Here is a 14,704-nt window from a genome sequence, read left to right as displayed (position 1 = left end):
AGATGAGACACTTTGCATGGAAAGTCATTTCGGGATCACTTCCAACAAATGTTGAGAAGTTTCGTCGACACATCAGTACATCCGCTTGTTGCAATCTCTGTCAAAGGGAGGAGGAGTCCTCATTTCATGCGTTACTCGTATGCTCTAATGCTGCCATGCTCTGGGACTCTATGTGGCTAGTCTGGCCATTTCCTCCCAGAACAGATATTCCATGTACGGGCTCAGAGTGGCTGCTCCACCTCCTAGCGGAATCAAACGAGCAAATCAGGAGCAGAATCATTATGGTGCTATGGCGTATATGGAATCTGCGGAATGAACTCACTCATGGTAAATCTATCCCTCCACTCGAGGTTTCCTGCTCGTTCTTGGCAAGCTACTATAACACCTTCCAACAAATCTCGCTTAGTGTTGAGGAAATTATGAAAGGGAAAGCACTGTTGGTTCATGAACCTACACAAAGGCCCCCATCTGTGTTACATGCACCTCGCAAACCATGGCCTCCTCCACAGGTGCATCAGGTGGCGTTGTCAATAGATGGCTCTTTTAACCCTACGGACGGGTCAGCGGGCTCGGGAATGATTCTTCGAGACATGACCGGGGCTGTTATCTTTGCATCCTACCGCAAATTATTCCACTGCAATGAAGCTCTCGAGGCAGAACTGCAAGCTATGATGGAAGGGCTGAAGCTGGCGGTAGAGCATTCTCAAGCCACTATCGTAATTCAATCTGATTGTGCGGTGGCTATCAAGATGCTTGGGGATGGTTCATTGGACAGGTCGGCTTATGGGCACTTGGTGTCAGAGATCAAGAGGTTTTTGAATGATAGGGTAGTTATTCCTGTTATAATTTTCCGAGAACAGAATAGGGTTGCACATTGTTTAGCTAATTTTGGTAGATGTGGGGATAGCACAGCCTGTTGGTTGGGTCATCCACCCGCATGCATTAGCAAGCTAGTTGCTTAAGATTGTAACTCTATCACTCTGGAATAAAATACCCTATGGTTCTTCGGAAAAAAAGAAGCTCTTTCTGCGTAGACAAAATGGATGGCTGGTCTTGGGTCTCACGGCATTTTCTTTTCTTCTAATAAAAAGTCGCGCATGTGCGGCGCAAGATGAAGAAGAATCCCGGCGACGCAGGCCATGTTCCGACCCCCATCCCATCCCATCCCATGAAACACGTCAGCCTTTCGTGTCGGCTCATCCCACATCGTCCAAAGGAAAGAGTAAAATGCACATGCGCCAGCGCCGCGGCAGCGTGATGCACGCGACCGACCAACCGCCGCTCCATCACCGCCGTCCGTCACGCGCCGCCCTCCCTCCCGGTCCCCCGTCGGCGTCGCCGCTTGCTTGCCTCCCTCTCTCTATCCCTATCCGGTTGCGTCCGGCACTCCGCCAGTGGCCCGGCGCGGCCCTATTTATACAGCACGCACGCGACGACGACCCACCCACACACACACCTCTCTCCTTCCCAATTCCCATTCCTACGGACAGGCAGACACGCAACAGCCCGGCGCGCATCTCGCTCGGGGAGCTCCGCCGCCGATCCGCCCGCCTCCCCCTCCCCTCGCTCGCCCGCCATGGAGGAAGCCAAGGGTGAGCATACGCACACCCACGCCGCGCTCTCTCATCCACCCATCCATCCGCCCGACCGCGGACCGCCACCGGCCGGCGGCAATTCGTCCCGCTCCGGATCGGTCGCGTCGCGTGCTAGCTTTCCTTCCTCTTCTTCTTTGTTAGTCGCTCTCGGGGGCGGCGGATCGCCGCCTCCTGCGCCGCGCCGGCCGATCAGACGAGCGTGGGGCGGATCCGAGCGTGGGGCGCGTGCCGGACGGGGGCTGGGAAATGTGGCTGTTTTGTTTCGGATGGGTCCTCTGCTCTGCTTCGACCGATAACATAAAAGGCAAAGCCACCGCTCTGCTTTCGCCACATCTGGGAAGTCTGTTAGTTTTGCAATATGTGAAGTGATGTGCTCCTACCGTACGCCTGTAGATTACCCAGTTCTGCACTCCGACAATTTTGTTTTCTGCTCCGATTGCACGCAGTCACTCTTCCAAGGGCTGCCCTGCTACTGCTTACAACCTTCCAAGTTCATGGAGGGTCTTGTTTGTTTGTTTATGTGATAATTCTTGTGCGCATTTCATAGTTTCTTCTGCCAGATTGTTGGGTAAATCCTGTGCAAATTATGAAGTAACTTGGGTGGCTCAGGACTCATCTTCTTTGTTCTTCTGCAGTTGTGGAGACCAGGGATGGGACTATCGCAGTTGCTTCAGCGTTTCCCGGTCATCAGGAAGGTACTAATTACCATTTCCTCTCTCTACTTCTTACTTACCACACTGCAAGGCAAGGCATATCTGACCATTGCAGAACCCTTTGCTACATTTCTTGTTCTGTGTGATTGGAGAGCTGCTCAAAAGGCTTTCTTATATATGCTTATGTTTTGCCTCGTTTAACAGCGGTACAAGATAGGGATCACAAGTTCTTGTCGAAAGCGGTAGAAGAGGCTTACAAAGGAGTTGACTGTGGCCATGGAGGCCCCTTTGGCGCGGTTGTCGTCCGCAACGACGAAGTAATAGTTGGGTGCCATAACATGGTTTTGAACAACACCGATCCAACTGCCCATGCTGAAGTCACTGCAATAAGAGAGGTAGGGTGCCATGTGCACAGATGTTATCCCCACCAACTACAACTACTTGGTGCTGCTGTTTACATTTTGCTATTGAATAGTAGCTCCACCTGCTGATATATGCTTGCTGTATCCAATACAGACTTCATGCTTTTGGAACCAGTACCACAACATTCTTGCAGAATGTATTGTTATTTGTGCTCACCTGTCTACACAGCTGAGATAGAATATGTTCTAGCCTCTTTGTCCATTCTTGTACATCTTCATGTTTTAGATTTTCAGCTTTCCTGATGCTCACATTAGTAGTGATATTATCTTGTATCACCTTGTCAAATTAAGCGACTTCAGAATGCTTTGTTGAAGACAGGGCTAAAGTTCCATAGTGATGCAAACAAACTCTACCAGCTTAAGAACTGTTTTTTCTAATTTTCATCAGAAAGCTTGGTAATGGATGAGTTGTCAGTGCTGGAGCCTTTATATTTTAAAATGTCCTTGCTGAATGGTAACAGAGTAGGTACTGTCCACATTAGTGGATAAAATAGAACATGTTTATTGTGACATCAAAACTTGCATTTATTTTTCTAAACAATCCACCAAGGGTTGTTGTTAGTGTCATATGGTTCGTATTCCCTCTGAGCTGGTATATAATGCTTGGTATTTTTGCATTTTATATCAGTTCCATTCCATGGCGTGGTTATCCGTCTCACACAAACAGTTTTCGCTTGTACTCTAGGCTTGCAAAAAGCTTGGGAAGATTGAGCTGTCGGATTGCGAAATGTACGCCTCATGTGAGCCTTGCCCAATGTGTTTTGGGGCTGTTCATCTATCCCGGATCAAGGTTCGCCCCTTGCCTTACCATTCCTCATCTGGTACAATATGCTTTGTCTAATCCTTAATTAGCAATCTTGTTGAATGCTTCAATGCAGAGGCTGGTGTACGGAGCCAAGGCGGAAGCTGCTATTGCCATTGGATTCGACGACTTCATCGCTGATGCTCTGAGAGGAACCGGGTTCTACCAGAAGGCCAACATGGAGATCAAGCGAGCAGATGGGAATGGAGCCCTGCTTGCTGAACAAGTCTTTGAGAACACCAAGGAGAAATTCCGAATGTACTAATGTGTAGCAAAGACATGGTAGAATTTCACAGCATGGAAGACCCTGATGCTCAGAAAAAAAAATAATGTAATTGTCAACATTCTGTCATTGGTGATGGACCACAAACTATCAATTTAAATATACCATTTGATTCTCATTACGCTTCTATTTCTCAGAAATAAGTATGTTATTGTTCGAGGAAGATTAGTATTACCTTGCTCCTTCATTTGATCTTTCTTAATTCTGAGATAGCAATTTGGATACATTGCTGGTGATAATAATAAGGCTTTCATCATCAGCCCATCTTTAAAAAGTCAGAGAAATCTATGAATACGGCATTTCATAATTTGCATAGCAGAAACAACTGGATACAGTTTTTCTAGCCATCACATGTTTCCTCCTGCATTTCAGTTCATGTTTTTTGATTCGTTATTTACATAGCAGAAATCGCTGAATACGTTTTAATTCTGTGTAAATATTTAGTCCTGAACTTGCTAAAAGTGAGTTTCCCACTGCATTTCAGCCAAGCATAAATGCCATTCCTTGCTATTCAACTTGCAATGAAGGAAGCCTACTCACAAAATTGGACATATCCAATTGTTCTGTTCTTAAACCTATGACTCAAAACTGAAATATTACAGTAATTTTGCTTTTGTTCTCATGCTCCAACAAGGGCTTTGGAAACAGAGAACAAATCAAAGATCATGACAGAACAAGCTAGCACTGACATTCATCTCCACGTCTATATACAAAGAAACAAATTGCATTCTAAGCAAAACTGATTGCAAAAATAAGATATACATGGCTAACACGACGCATCCCATGACGCAAGCCCCTTTGCAACAAATAACAAGCATCTATATCTACCTACATTACAGCGACACCAACTGCAATAATGAATTTAGTAATATGTTGGCACTAGGCTTATTATGTATGGATGCCCTTGAACCAACGACTAAAGAACTGCCACCGTCATAGCAGATCGACGTCTCTTCACAATCTGTTCTGAGTTGCTCGCACGACTCTGGAGTCACAGAGTTTGAATAGCCCTGGACAAGCGAACAATTCCACGGATGCCTGGATCGTACGCTGAGGGAGACATTCGAGATGCATATGCTGCTGAAGTTGTCGCCCTCAATGCCCTCCAAGATGCCAGCAACACCAACATCAACGCCAACAACGTTCTCAATTGTGATGTTGCTTATAATGGGGAGAGCATTCCTGTCATAATTGTTATCAGGATGTTCGCCGTAGTTTCCATTGATCCTTATGGCCATCGAAACATTGTGCATGCTGACGTTAGCTATGTAGACGTTCCTTACATACCCTCCACGTCCTGGAGCGGTCTTGATTCTGATTCCATGCAATGAGTTCACAATGCGGAGGCCTTCAGCCCGGACTTCAGATATGCCACCTGACATCTCACTTCCAATGGCAATTCCTGCACCGCCACCTGTCTCCCCTGTGATGTTGCTGATGCTGATGTTGGAGCTAGGCCGAGCAAAAGAAATGCCGTACTCATCCCAACCACTTTTGATGACAATCACATCGTCTCCGTTTCTGACATAACAGTGACTGATGCAAACATTTGTGGATGAATCTGCATAGATGTGGAGTGGCGTTAGTACTTCGGGTGAACATTACACGGCAGTTTTAAGCCCTTTGTGGTTGCATAATAAAGACGGCCTCAAAATTGTTGTGCATTGTACATCTAAATAACTAGCTTACAGTTGCATCTCAAGATCTGAATTAACAGTTTCAGCTAACAATTTTCATATTTAGATTATTTGCCATTTCTGGAACTACATTTTCTCAGATGGTAAGATAAAATAACTTTGCCCAAGACAATAAATTATTTTGAACTGGTTAACTACAGCCTGTACGAACAAAGTATGATTAATTTACATATTTATCAGAATCTCAGTTATAAATGGAAGTTAAAGTTAACTTTCAAAACACAATGGAAGGAATATCATTAAAAGGGGAGCATGTGACATGATATTGCAAGAACCAATGGTTTTCCTTTTGGTTTACCCAAAGTCACAGTTTAAAATGGGACATAAACAAGCATAACAATAAGAATAACGGGGATGGACCTGAAGTGGAAAAGCAAATCAAAACTTCATATTACCTGGATTAATGCCATCAGTGTTTGGTGAATCCAATGGTGCTAGGATTGTGACATGCTCGACAATAACCTGACTGTTTATTCAGCAAAAAGTCTAGGTAAAAAATTGCCATTTGTAGATAAATTCTTAAGCTTTAAAAGAAAGCAAGTGGCCATGTAGAAAATCAACCTGCAATATACAGGATGGATATTCCAGAACGGGGAGTTCTTGAAAGTCAAATTGGATATAACAACATTGGAGGAGTACATCAACTCGACAAGATGCGGCCTAGTATAGTTCAGTGTGTTGTTATGGAACCAATCCCACCAAATGGCTCCTTGACCATCAATTGTCCCATTAGCACCTACCAAGAGTGCCACATTTAAACTCTTGCAAAACCAGCATAATAATAAAAGGTCGCTGATGCAACATAGACACAAGTTAGCTACTAACCAGTAATTATTACATCTGTCAAATGGGAGCCAAAAATTAAGCTCTGGTGCCTTCCTCCGGGGAGCTCTCTACCGCGCCCATAGGATGGAAGAGGGTCTATAACAGGCCAATCAGATGAGTGCTGCAGATACAGTATTTTCAATCAATAAAGTTGGAATTTACCACTATTTGTTCGGTAACCACTTCAAGAAAACATCATTTTGTAAAGCATATAAGAAGATTACATATATAGTTTTTCATTTAGAGGAAATTGTAACCAACATGACAGTATAAGATATCATGGGCATGTGCATCATGTCATAAGCATACAATTCAAAACAGTAACAGGATGCAAATTATTATGTGCAAAGAGCGGTGAGCTATATTACCGGAGATCCAATTATAACTGCATCCTTGTCCAATGATAAGGTGAGATGGCTAATGAGATTAAAACCCCCTGTCAGCCACCTTCCAGCAGGCACAAAGAGCTGTGCGCCGCCCTTGTCCGCAAATGAATTGAGGTAGAAGATTGCATTCTGGAATGCTTTGGTGTTGAGAGTCACGCCATCCCCGATAGCGCCAAACTCAGTTATGGTGACACTATGAGGACGGTAGACAGTCGATGCCATGTCCGCGCAGTACATGCCGGATACGCTGGACCATTGGGTCTCAATTATTGTTAGGAAAACCAAAAGGGCTTGAAATACCTAGCAAAAAATCAAAAGAGAGTAATGTCAGTAGTCATCGCGTATTCGCAGATTTGAAATAACCAAAGCAAAATACTAGCAGCAAAATGGAACATGTGAAACGAAGAGTTGCAAGCAGGCTTCATTCTACTCTGTTGGTACGGACACGCAAGGTAACACAAATAGAGCAGAATAACGCCTCACGGAGAACAAAATCATTCTTTGTGTCTGAATGAACTTTTCCCCACAAGTATCAGTACACCTAGAACACCTCCAAGAAAGCCAAACAAACTAATCTTATCTTCGTTTAATGTCCCCTGTTCCCCACAAAACTAATGGTCCCTGCAAGCACATGTATAGGCATCCTGAACCCACAAATGCGCAATATCATTTCACTCCAATTTCTGAATTCGCTACCGACAACCAAGCGTTTGGCATCAGGCACATGGTACGACAGGACAGGAGGACAGGGCGCACTACACCATAATTACGCCTCACCGGGAACAGAATCATTCTTATGTTTGAACAAACTTTTTCTCACAAGTATAGGAACCCTCCAGCAAAGCCAAGCAGGCCAAATCTCATCTAGTTTATCCCTTCTGTTCCCCGCTAACTAATGGTCCCTGCAAAACACATGTATATAAACCCAAGGCATCATGAATGAATTCCCAAATGCCGAATATCACTTCCGTCCGATTCCTGAATTCGCTATCGTGGGTACCCGGCAACAACCAAGCATTTGGCATCAGGCACATGCCACGGCAAGGCAAGAGGACAGTCAGGACACAATACAGCTCAGTGTGCACATTCTATCCACCTCTGAACACGGGCTGGGTGAAGGGCGGATCACGCCCCGATGGTCCAGCGGGGATCACCCCGCACGACCAGCCCCACTCGCCCATTCATCGGACCACCGCCGCCGCGGCCGGCACCAACCCACCGACGGCAAGCACGGAGAAGGCAATGGGGGACGGATCCCACCGCCGCCGCCACCAAAACGAAGCGGCATCCATCTATGATCTATGATCCATCTCCCCTACGCCGCCGTCCGAGAAAAGAGATCGAGGAAGGAACAGAGGACTGGGTCAGCGGGGACTTACCGGCGCGGATCTCCGCATCTTGCCGGCGGCGACAGATCTTCTTCCCCTTCCACCGACGCCTCCTCTTAACTCGGGTCCGGTCAAAGCCCGCGCCTTGAATGCGGCGGCGTGAACTGCAACAGCACGACATGAAATGAAACCCCATCAAGAGAAAAAAGAATATACAAGGAGGCGCGGTTGGCTGGCTCACCCGCCGGAGATGGATCGGCGAGAAGGCCTCCTCTTCCTCACCTGCTCTCCGCTCCGCTCGGTCAGGACTCAGGAGAGGGGGGAGAGTGACTGAGGGGAGTGGGGTGATGCGGTGGGCAGAGTAGACAAGGCAGTGTGGCAGGGGCTAGGCCAATCATGGTGCCGCCAGCGAGTCCGGCACGGCCACGGTGGTGCGCGCCATCCGCCCGTAGGAGTCAAAGCCGCGGCAGAGGAGGAGCAGAGCCTGGCTTTATAGCCGCCGCAGGACGGAACGGGAGGGGAATGAGATGGATCTCCCTCCCTGCCCACTGCTCCTCCGCCCTAAATTCTAGGCCAAGTGACAGCCATCCGCTGTCACTCCTCGCCAAATCTCCTCCGTCCGTCTATTTCTTCTCTCGTTCTCGGTTGTCATATCTGGCCCTGTTTTCCATATTTATCATATGTAGAAATCACGTGGTGTGGAGTAACTGGTTAACACGACGACTTCCCAGCTGTCTACTGAAAACAAGGTTTGTCCGGCTCCGGGGAGGGAGGGGCGATGACGGCGGCGCGCCGCAGCTCGCTCTACTGCTTGTAGTCATCGCTAGGTGGTCAACGGATCTGGTTGTAATTTTTGTTACCTCTGGTGGTCGACATGATTGACGAACCGTTTAGAATTTTCTCCCGCAAAAAAAAAAAGAGATCAAGCAAATGGTGCATGCTTTTTTTCACGTTTCGGTCGATTCCAGCATAGGCATAGGCGGAGACGGCGCTGAAAGCAACAAGTAAGAGACATGATGACACCATGGTTTGTGGCAACAGCCACACCACCAAGGAGGGCAGTGGCGGCTCAAGGAATTTGCAACCGGATATTCATGTGTATTCATTTTGTCAAAATCATTGTTGTTTTTTAAATATTGTCACTGTTTTGCCAAAATCAACACTGTTTTGTAAAAACCATGGGTATTCACGTGAAGACCCAAGAATACACCTAGCGCCGCCCCTGAAGGTGGGCGAGCCAGCAACGAGCAAGAGACAGGGCAACCACAGAGTCGTCGCGAGAGACAAGCACGGGCAGGACCTCAAGGTGATGGGTGGTTGCCACAACAGAGAAGGGGTTTAGATGGATGACTTTGGGTGACAGAGGCGGCGTAAGTAGGGTGGTGCTGGTACGATTGTTAGGCCTATGTCCGCTGACAAGCAACACTATTAGGTGAAGGAAAACATGAGGCGGGGGCCAGGGCGGTGGGGGTGAAGGGATCGAGGAATAGACGATTCCAGTTTTTTTCCATAATGTACCCTTTTTTCTTGACGCGATCAACTTGTGGTTGGATGGTTAGTATGACGGTGGTATCCATAGCCTATCAAGGTTAAAATCTTTTACTTGACATTGATGCTCACATTTTTCTGGATTTATGTCAACCTTTTTAGCTATGTTCGTTCAACGGGAGGGGATGTCATGTCGACCACGAGGCACCCATGTTGTTCGTAAATCTCAAGATGTTATATCGGCTCGGTCTCTTGGAGGTGCTCATAGGGGCAGTGCGTGCGTGCTTGAGTTCTTAGGGATGAGTTGTGTGCTGAGTGACTTCGATTGTAGTGTATTAAAAATATATTTTCTTCCTACTATAGATGTAGATGTCCACGGAGCCGGATCTTCTAACTTAGAGAAGCAATGTCACAGTGCTACAGTGCTATTCTTGTGTAGAATGAGAGAAGGAATGTTAGAGACGATTAGCGGATTATTTACTATTGATATTTTATTGTAGATAATAATAATTTGTGATTAATTTTATTTCATCATCAATTTGTTTGTACGTAATGATTACAAAATGGACACATTAAATCTGTAATTTGCAAAGTAATTTAAGTCATTTTAGCCTTAATCACATGGATTGAACGAAGGCAAGTTAGGGTATTGTATCTTCTCTAACATTCCTTTTTAATGTAAGAGGATCCAGTTCCGGTGTCCACATGCACGCACTGTTCTAGACGTGTTTCGGGACATAAATAAATTAACCATGAGGGGCTGGTCGATTAACCGAGCGAATCATACACGACGAAAAATAGCAGATACTATTCTCAGCAAGAAAAAAAAGGCAGATACGCGTTCGGAGCCTACAGCTAGCGGCAGGCAAGGTGAGCCAGTCCGTCGGTCGGTGTACCTCCCGCTCCCGGTCAACATGACTACACTACACACGACCTGGCAGCGCTAGGCTTACGGCCTCGTGCCATCATGCCCGTGCCACAACAACCAACTCCCTCCCTTTCCGTTCGCGCGAGGATCCAAAGCCCATGGCCTTGCCTATGTACCTAGGCCGGGGCTCCGTCTCGAGTAAATTGCACACTTCGTCCCTGTACTCGTTGGCTTGTAACAAAACCATCCTGGTACTCGCGAAGTGCTTCTGTACGGTCTTCAGACTTGCGATCGTGTAACAAAGACGGTCCTCTGTACGCAGCGGCATACGTCTGGCCCTTTTCCCCTGCCACGTCAGCGCCTAGAGCTGGTCCAGCCGAACCGACTGGCTCGAGCCGGACTTAGACGACGAGACGACCCCCTGTGTAATCGAGGTTTTCAGTTGCCGCCTCTGTTCGTGTGTGTTCTCTTCCCCGAGCACGACGCAACCAACAGCGGAGGAGGGTTTGATCGAGGGCAGAGATCGCGGCCGTGGGGAGCACCCGGAGTGGGAAGGCCTCAGAGGGAGGCGGCGACACTGTCGTCTTCCGTTGTGAGTGCCGCTGATGGCGCCCATACAACGCCAGGATAAGGGGCCCGTCCCGACGTACGGTATGTTGATCGCCGGAATAATCCAAGTCGAATGTTGTTTCATATGCTCAATTTCCACCATTTGCATACCTATTCCCCATTCCACCGGGAAATTTATAATTTTTATGCACTAATTTCGTTAGGGCCAAGACTTGTACCTGTCGCTCGTAGGAGATAGATTTCTTTTTCTGTTTGAACTCAGCTGATCCATTTGGTTTGTCGCTCATTAAGTCAACGGCATAATTTGGTTAGGATTTAGACACAGTTATTTCATCTTTCCATCTGAAACTTTTTTTGTGTAATTATAACAGAGGAAGGCAGTGATCTATTTACTGTGGAGTTCATATTTGGAGGATTTTTCCTTGGCGGTGGAAGCAGCAGGGCATATCTGAATGGCCGCAAGGTGTGCTATGATTTTTGTGATGCTACTCAAGCTTCTATGCCAATGTTGTATGAATTAGTAGAGCACTTGGGGTATGAGACGGCTGGAAGAATTGCTATTTACTTGTTGCTGCCAGGTATGCAATTGAATGAAGGTGGGCTGAAGTTGTTGTCGAGGAACAATGACACAAACATTATTAGGAAAGTGGTCAGAGAGGGGTACAAATATCTCATGTTTTACCTAGATCATGAGGACAACTATGGTGGAGGAGGATGGGATGATGCAGTTTCAAACCCTTTTACTCGTCAGAGAGAGGAAAATATCGTTGAGCCTAGCTTTGTTGTCCCAGAGGAGAATAGAAGTGAGGTAATGTATATAGGTGATAGCACTTGTGAAGGAACAAGTAGTGGCAGTAGAAGAAGCAGAAGAGCAGTCGTAGAGGAGGAAGATGACGAAGGCTCTTGGTCAGATAGTGATGACTCTGATTATAATCCGGAAGAGCTTGTGGACAGTGACTATGACCTGCAGGATGGGGATGAGGATTTGGTGATGGATGAGTCACATGTTGCTGATGATGAGAAGAAGGGTAAAAGGAAAGGGAAGCAGGTAGCTGAAGATGACAATTCTGAAGATGAAAAGCTTGAAATGCCAGAGTCAGATGACGAGGAAATGAAGTTCAAGTTCAATCATTTCACAGAAGAAGATTTGCATGAGCCGAAGTTTCATGTTGGGCAGGTATTCTCGTCAATAGAATTGATTAGGAAGGCAATTAGGGAGTACAGTTGCAAGGAGAGACTTGGCATAACATTTCCAAAAAATGATAAAACAAGGATTGGAGCAAGGTGTACCAATGGTTGTCCATGGTATTTGTATGCATCGCATGACAATAGAACAAAGGGGGTTATGGTAAAGACATTCAAAGATGAGCACACATGCAGCAAGAAGTGGCAAGTGAGAGCCTTTACGGCGAGATACATAGCAGATAAATATGTTGAAAAGATTAGAGCTGATGAGAAGATGTCAATTAAGGGTTTAGGAGGATTGATACAGCAAGAGTGGAATATGAGAATTCATAGGCAGAAGCTTTGGAGAGCAAAGAAAATTGCATTGAACACAATATATGGGGATGAAATAGCACAGTATAGGAAGTTGTGGGACTACGCAGCAGAGTTAAGGAGATCCAATCCAGGGAGTGCATTTTTCATTGAAGTTGGTAATGATGGAATTTTCCGGAAGTGTTACTTCTCATTCGATGCTTGTAAGAGGGGATTTTTGTCGGCTTGTAGGCCAGTAATATTTGTCGATGGTTGTCATTTGAAAACTCAGTTTGGAGGCATTCTGTTGACTGCTATTGGGATGGATCCGAATGACTGCATATATCCTGTGGCTTTTGCAGTGGTGCAAATTGAGAACACAGAGTCATGGAGGTGGTTCTTGAGTTCTTTGAAAGAAGACTTGGGCATTGTGAACAGTTCTCCTTGGACAGTAATGTCTGACAAGCAGAAAGTAAGTGTTAATGAAAATATGTTCTTTACATAGAAAATGCTTCTCACTTTATGTTCTTTACATACATATGCTTCTAACTATATGTCTTTTTTATCATATTTGTTCATTAACAGGGATTAATTAAGGCTGTTAGAGAATTATTTCCTGATTCAGAGCATAGATATTGTGTGAGACATATCTGGCAGAATTTCAATAGAATTTTTAAAGGGGATATATTGAAAAACCAATTATGGAGATGTGCTAGAAGTACTACACATGGTCAGTGGAGGGAGAACATGAATAGAATGTTAGTTCTAAACAAACACGCTCATGATTGGTTGGAAGAGTTAGACCCAAAAACATGGGTGAGGGCATTTCAGACTGAATTCCCTAAATGTGATGTGTTGTTGAACAATAATTGTGAAGTATTCAATAAGTATATCTTAGATGCAAGAGAACTGCCTTTGTTAAGCATGATTCAAAGGATAAAAGGGCAGTGCATGGGGAGAATATGTGGCAAGCAGGAGGAGTCCCAAAAGTGGACTGGTCATATATGTCCGAAAATCAGAAAAAGACTGAATAGGCATATTGATGCTGCAAATACTTGCATTGCAGATCCAGCTGGAATGGGTATATTTCAAGTGGATGATAGAGGTGTCCAGTTCAGTGTTGACATAAACCTGAAGAAATGCAGTTGCAGGAGATGGGATTTAACAGGGATTCCTTGTTGTCATGGTGTTTCAGCTTGCAGATATGACAACATTGCTCCGGAATCAATGGTTCACCAATGCTACTCCATTGAGACCTACCGCAAGGCATATGAGCACATAATTATGCCTTGCAATGATATTAGTGAGTGGCAAAACATGTATGGCAAGGAAATCATTCCTCCAAAAGTAAAAACAAAGAAAGGGAGGAAACAAAAGAACAGAAGGAAACAACCTGAAGAGAAAGAGGGGAGGGCAGGCAAGAAAGTTGGAAGGGGTGGGGCTGTTATTCATTGCAGCTATTGTGGATCTGCAGGACATAACATTGCTGGATGCAAAGATTTCAAACTAGGCCTAAAACCAAAGAAAAAGGGACAAAAGAAGAGAGTTAGAGCAGAGCCAGAGGTTTCGTCATCTGATGAAGAAGCTCCTGTCATTACACAAGTATAATAATCATTGAATTATATCTATCATTTTAATATGATATAACGTGCAAACTATAGTAAGTAATTATTTATTTTCTCAATTCAGGAGCAAAACTTGCAAACTAGGGAGTTGGCACAACATGATCCACTTAATAATGAGGATAGTGTCATTTCTTCATTGATCGAAGAGGTATAGTATATTCTTTATTTATAATCATGCTTGTCTACTCATCTTTAGTTGAGATTTTTCTGCTTATTTACTTGCAGCATCAAGCAAGCCAGAACATGGAGCAACCTGAACCAGGACCTCTGCCAGGATCTTCTTTTATTGCAAATCATGTCCAAAGCCAACCCCCTGTGCAACCAACTACCATAACAAAAGAGGGGAATGTTATTAGAAAGAGGGAAGTTCTAGCATTAGCTAAACTAAGGGCAGCAGCTGAGAAGAGAGAAATTGTAGACCAGGCAAAATTTGATGCAGCAATGGCAAAACTTAGAGAAGAAGAGTTGAAGATTTTGCAAGCTGAGCAGAAGAGGAAAGAGGAAGCGGTGGCAAAAAAGCTGGAGAAAGAGGAGAAACGGAAAGCTTTGTTGCAACAAAAACAATTGGATGCTGAAGAAAAAAGAAAAGCAGCCGAGGAAAGAAAGCAAAAGGCACAACAGGAAAAAGAAGCAAAAAAAGCCCTGGCAGATGCCAAAAAGCAAGCTATACAAGCTAAAAAGAAACA

The 14,704-nt window shown here is 45.3% G+C and overlaps 2 protein-coding genes and 1 long non-coding RNA gene across 4 annotated transcripts; 2 read left to right on the top strand and 1 right to left on the bottom strand.

Moving 5' to 3' along the window:
* The first annotated feature begins 1,434 nt into the window (after window positions 1-1,434).
* Window positions 1,435-3,876, top strand: LOC119312672 (guanosine deaminase-like). The gene is made up of 5 exons (XM_037588420.1): window positions 1,435-1,592; window positions 2,231-2,290; window positions 2,453-2,643; window positions 3,356-3,460; window positions 3,549-3,876. The coding sequence occupies exons 1-5, from the start codon at window positions 1,577-1,579 to the stop codon at window positions 3,735-3,737; spliced, it is 561 nt and encodes a 186-aa protein (XP_037444317.1). The 5' UTR covers window positions 1,435-1,576; the 3' UTR covers window positions 3,738-3,876.
* Window positions 3,877-4,265: 389 nt separating this feature from the next.
* On the bottom strand, window positions 4,266-8,504 carry LOC119312671 (probable polygalacturonase). 2 transcript variants are annotated; one of them, XM_037588418.1, is made up of 7 exons: window positions 8,233-8,504; window positions 8,043-8,155; window positions 6,646-6,963; window positions 6,278-6,398; window positions 6,014-6,188; window positions 5,848-5,918; window positions 4,266-5,316 (listed from the first exon to the last, which is right to left on the bottom strand). In XM_037588418.1, the coding sequence occupies exons 2-7, from the start codon at window positions 8,058-8,060 to the stop codon at window positions 4,589-4,591; spliced, it is 1,431 nt and encodes a 476-aa protein (XP_037444315.1). In that variant the 5' UTR covers window positions 8,061-8,155; window positions 8,233-8,504; the 3' UTR covers window positions 4,266-4,588. The 2 variants fall into 2 exon arrangements, with proteins under 2 accessions (XP_037444315.1, XP_037444316.1); XM_037588419.1 differs by having other exon boundaries at window positions 8,274-8,504.
* A 5,336-nt stretch (window positions 8,505-13,840) lies between these two features.
* On the top strand, window positions 13,841-14,652 carry LOC119306680. The gene is made up of 3 exons (XR_005149000.1): window positions 13,841-13,995; window positions 14,083-14,166; window positions 14,244-14,652. It is a non-coding gene; the product is annotated as an uncharacterized LOC119306680 (long non-coding RNA).
* Window positions 14,653-14,704: the final 52 nt, after the last annotated feature.

Source organism: Triticum dicoccoides, chromosome 5B (genome assembly GCF_002162155.2).
Source record: "Triticum dicoccoides isolate Atlit2015 ecotype Zavitan chromosome 5B, WEW_v2.0, whole genome shotgun sequence".
Taxonomy (NCBI): Eukaryota; Viridiplantae; Streptophyta; class Magnoliopsida; order Poales; family Poaceae; genus Triticum; species Triticum dicoccoides.
This window is presented reverse-complemented; position numbering and strand designations above follow the sequence as displayed.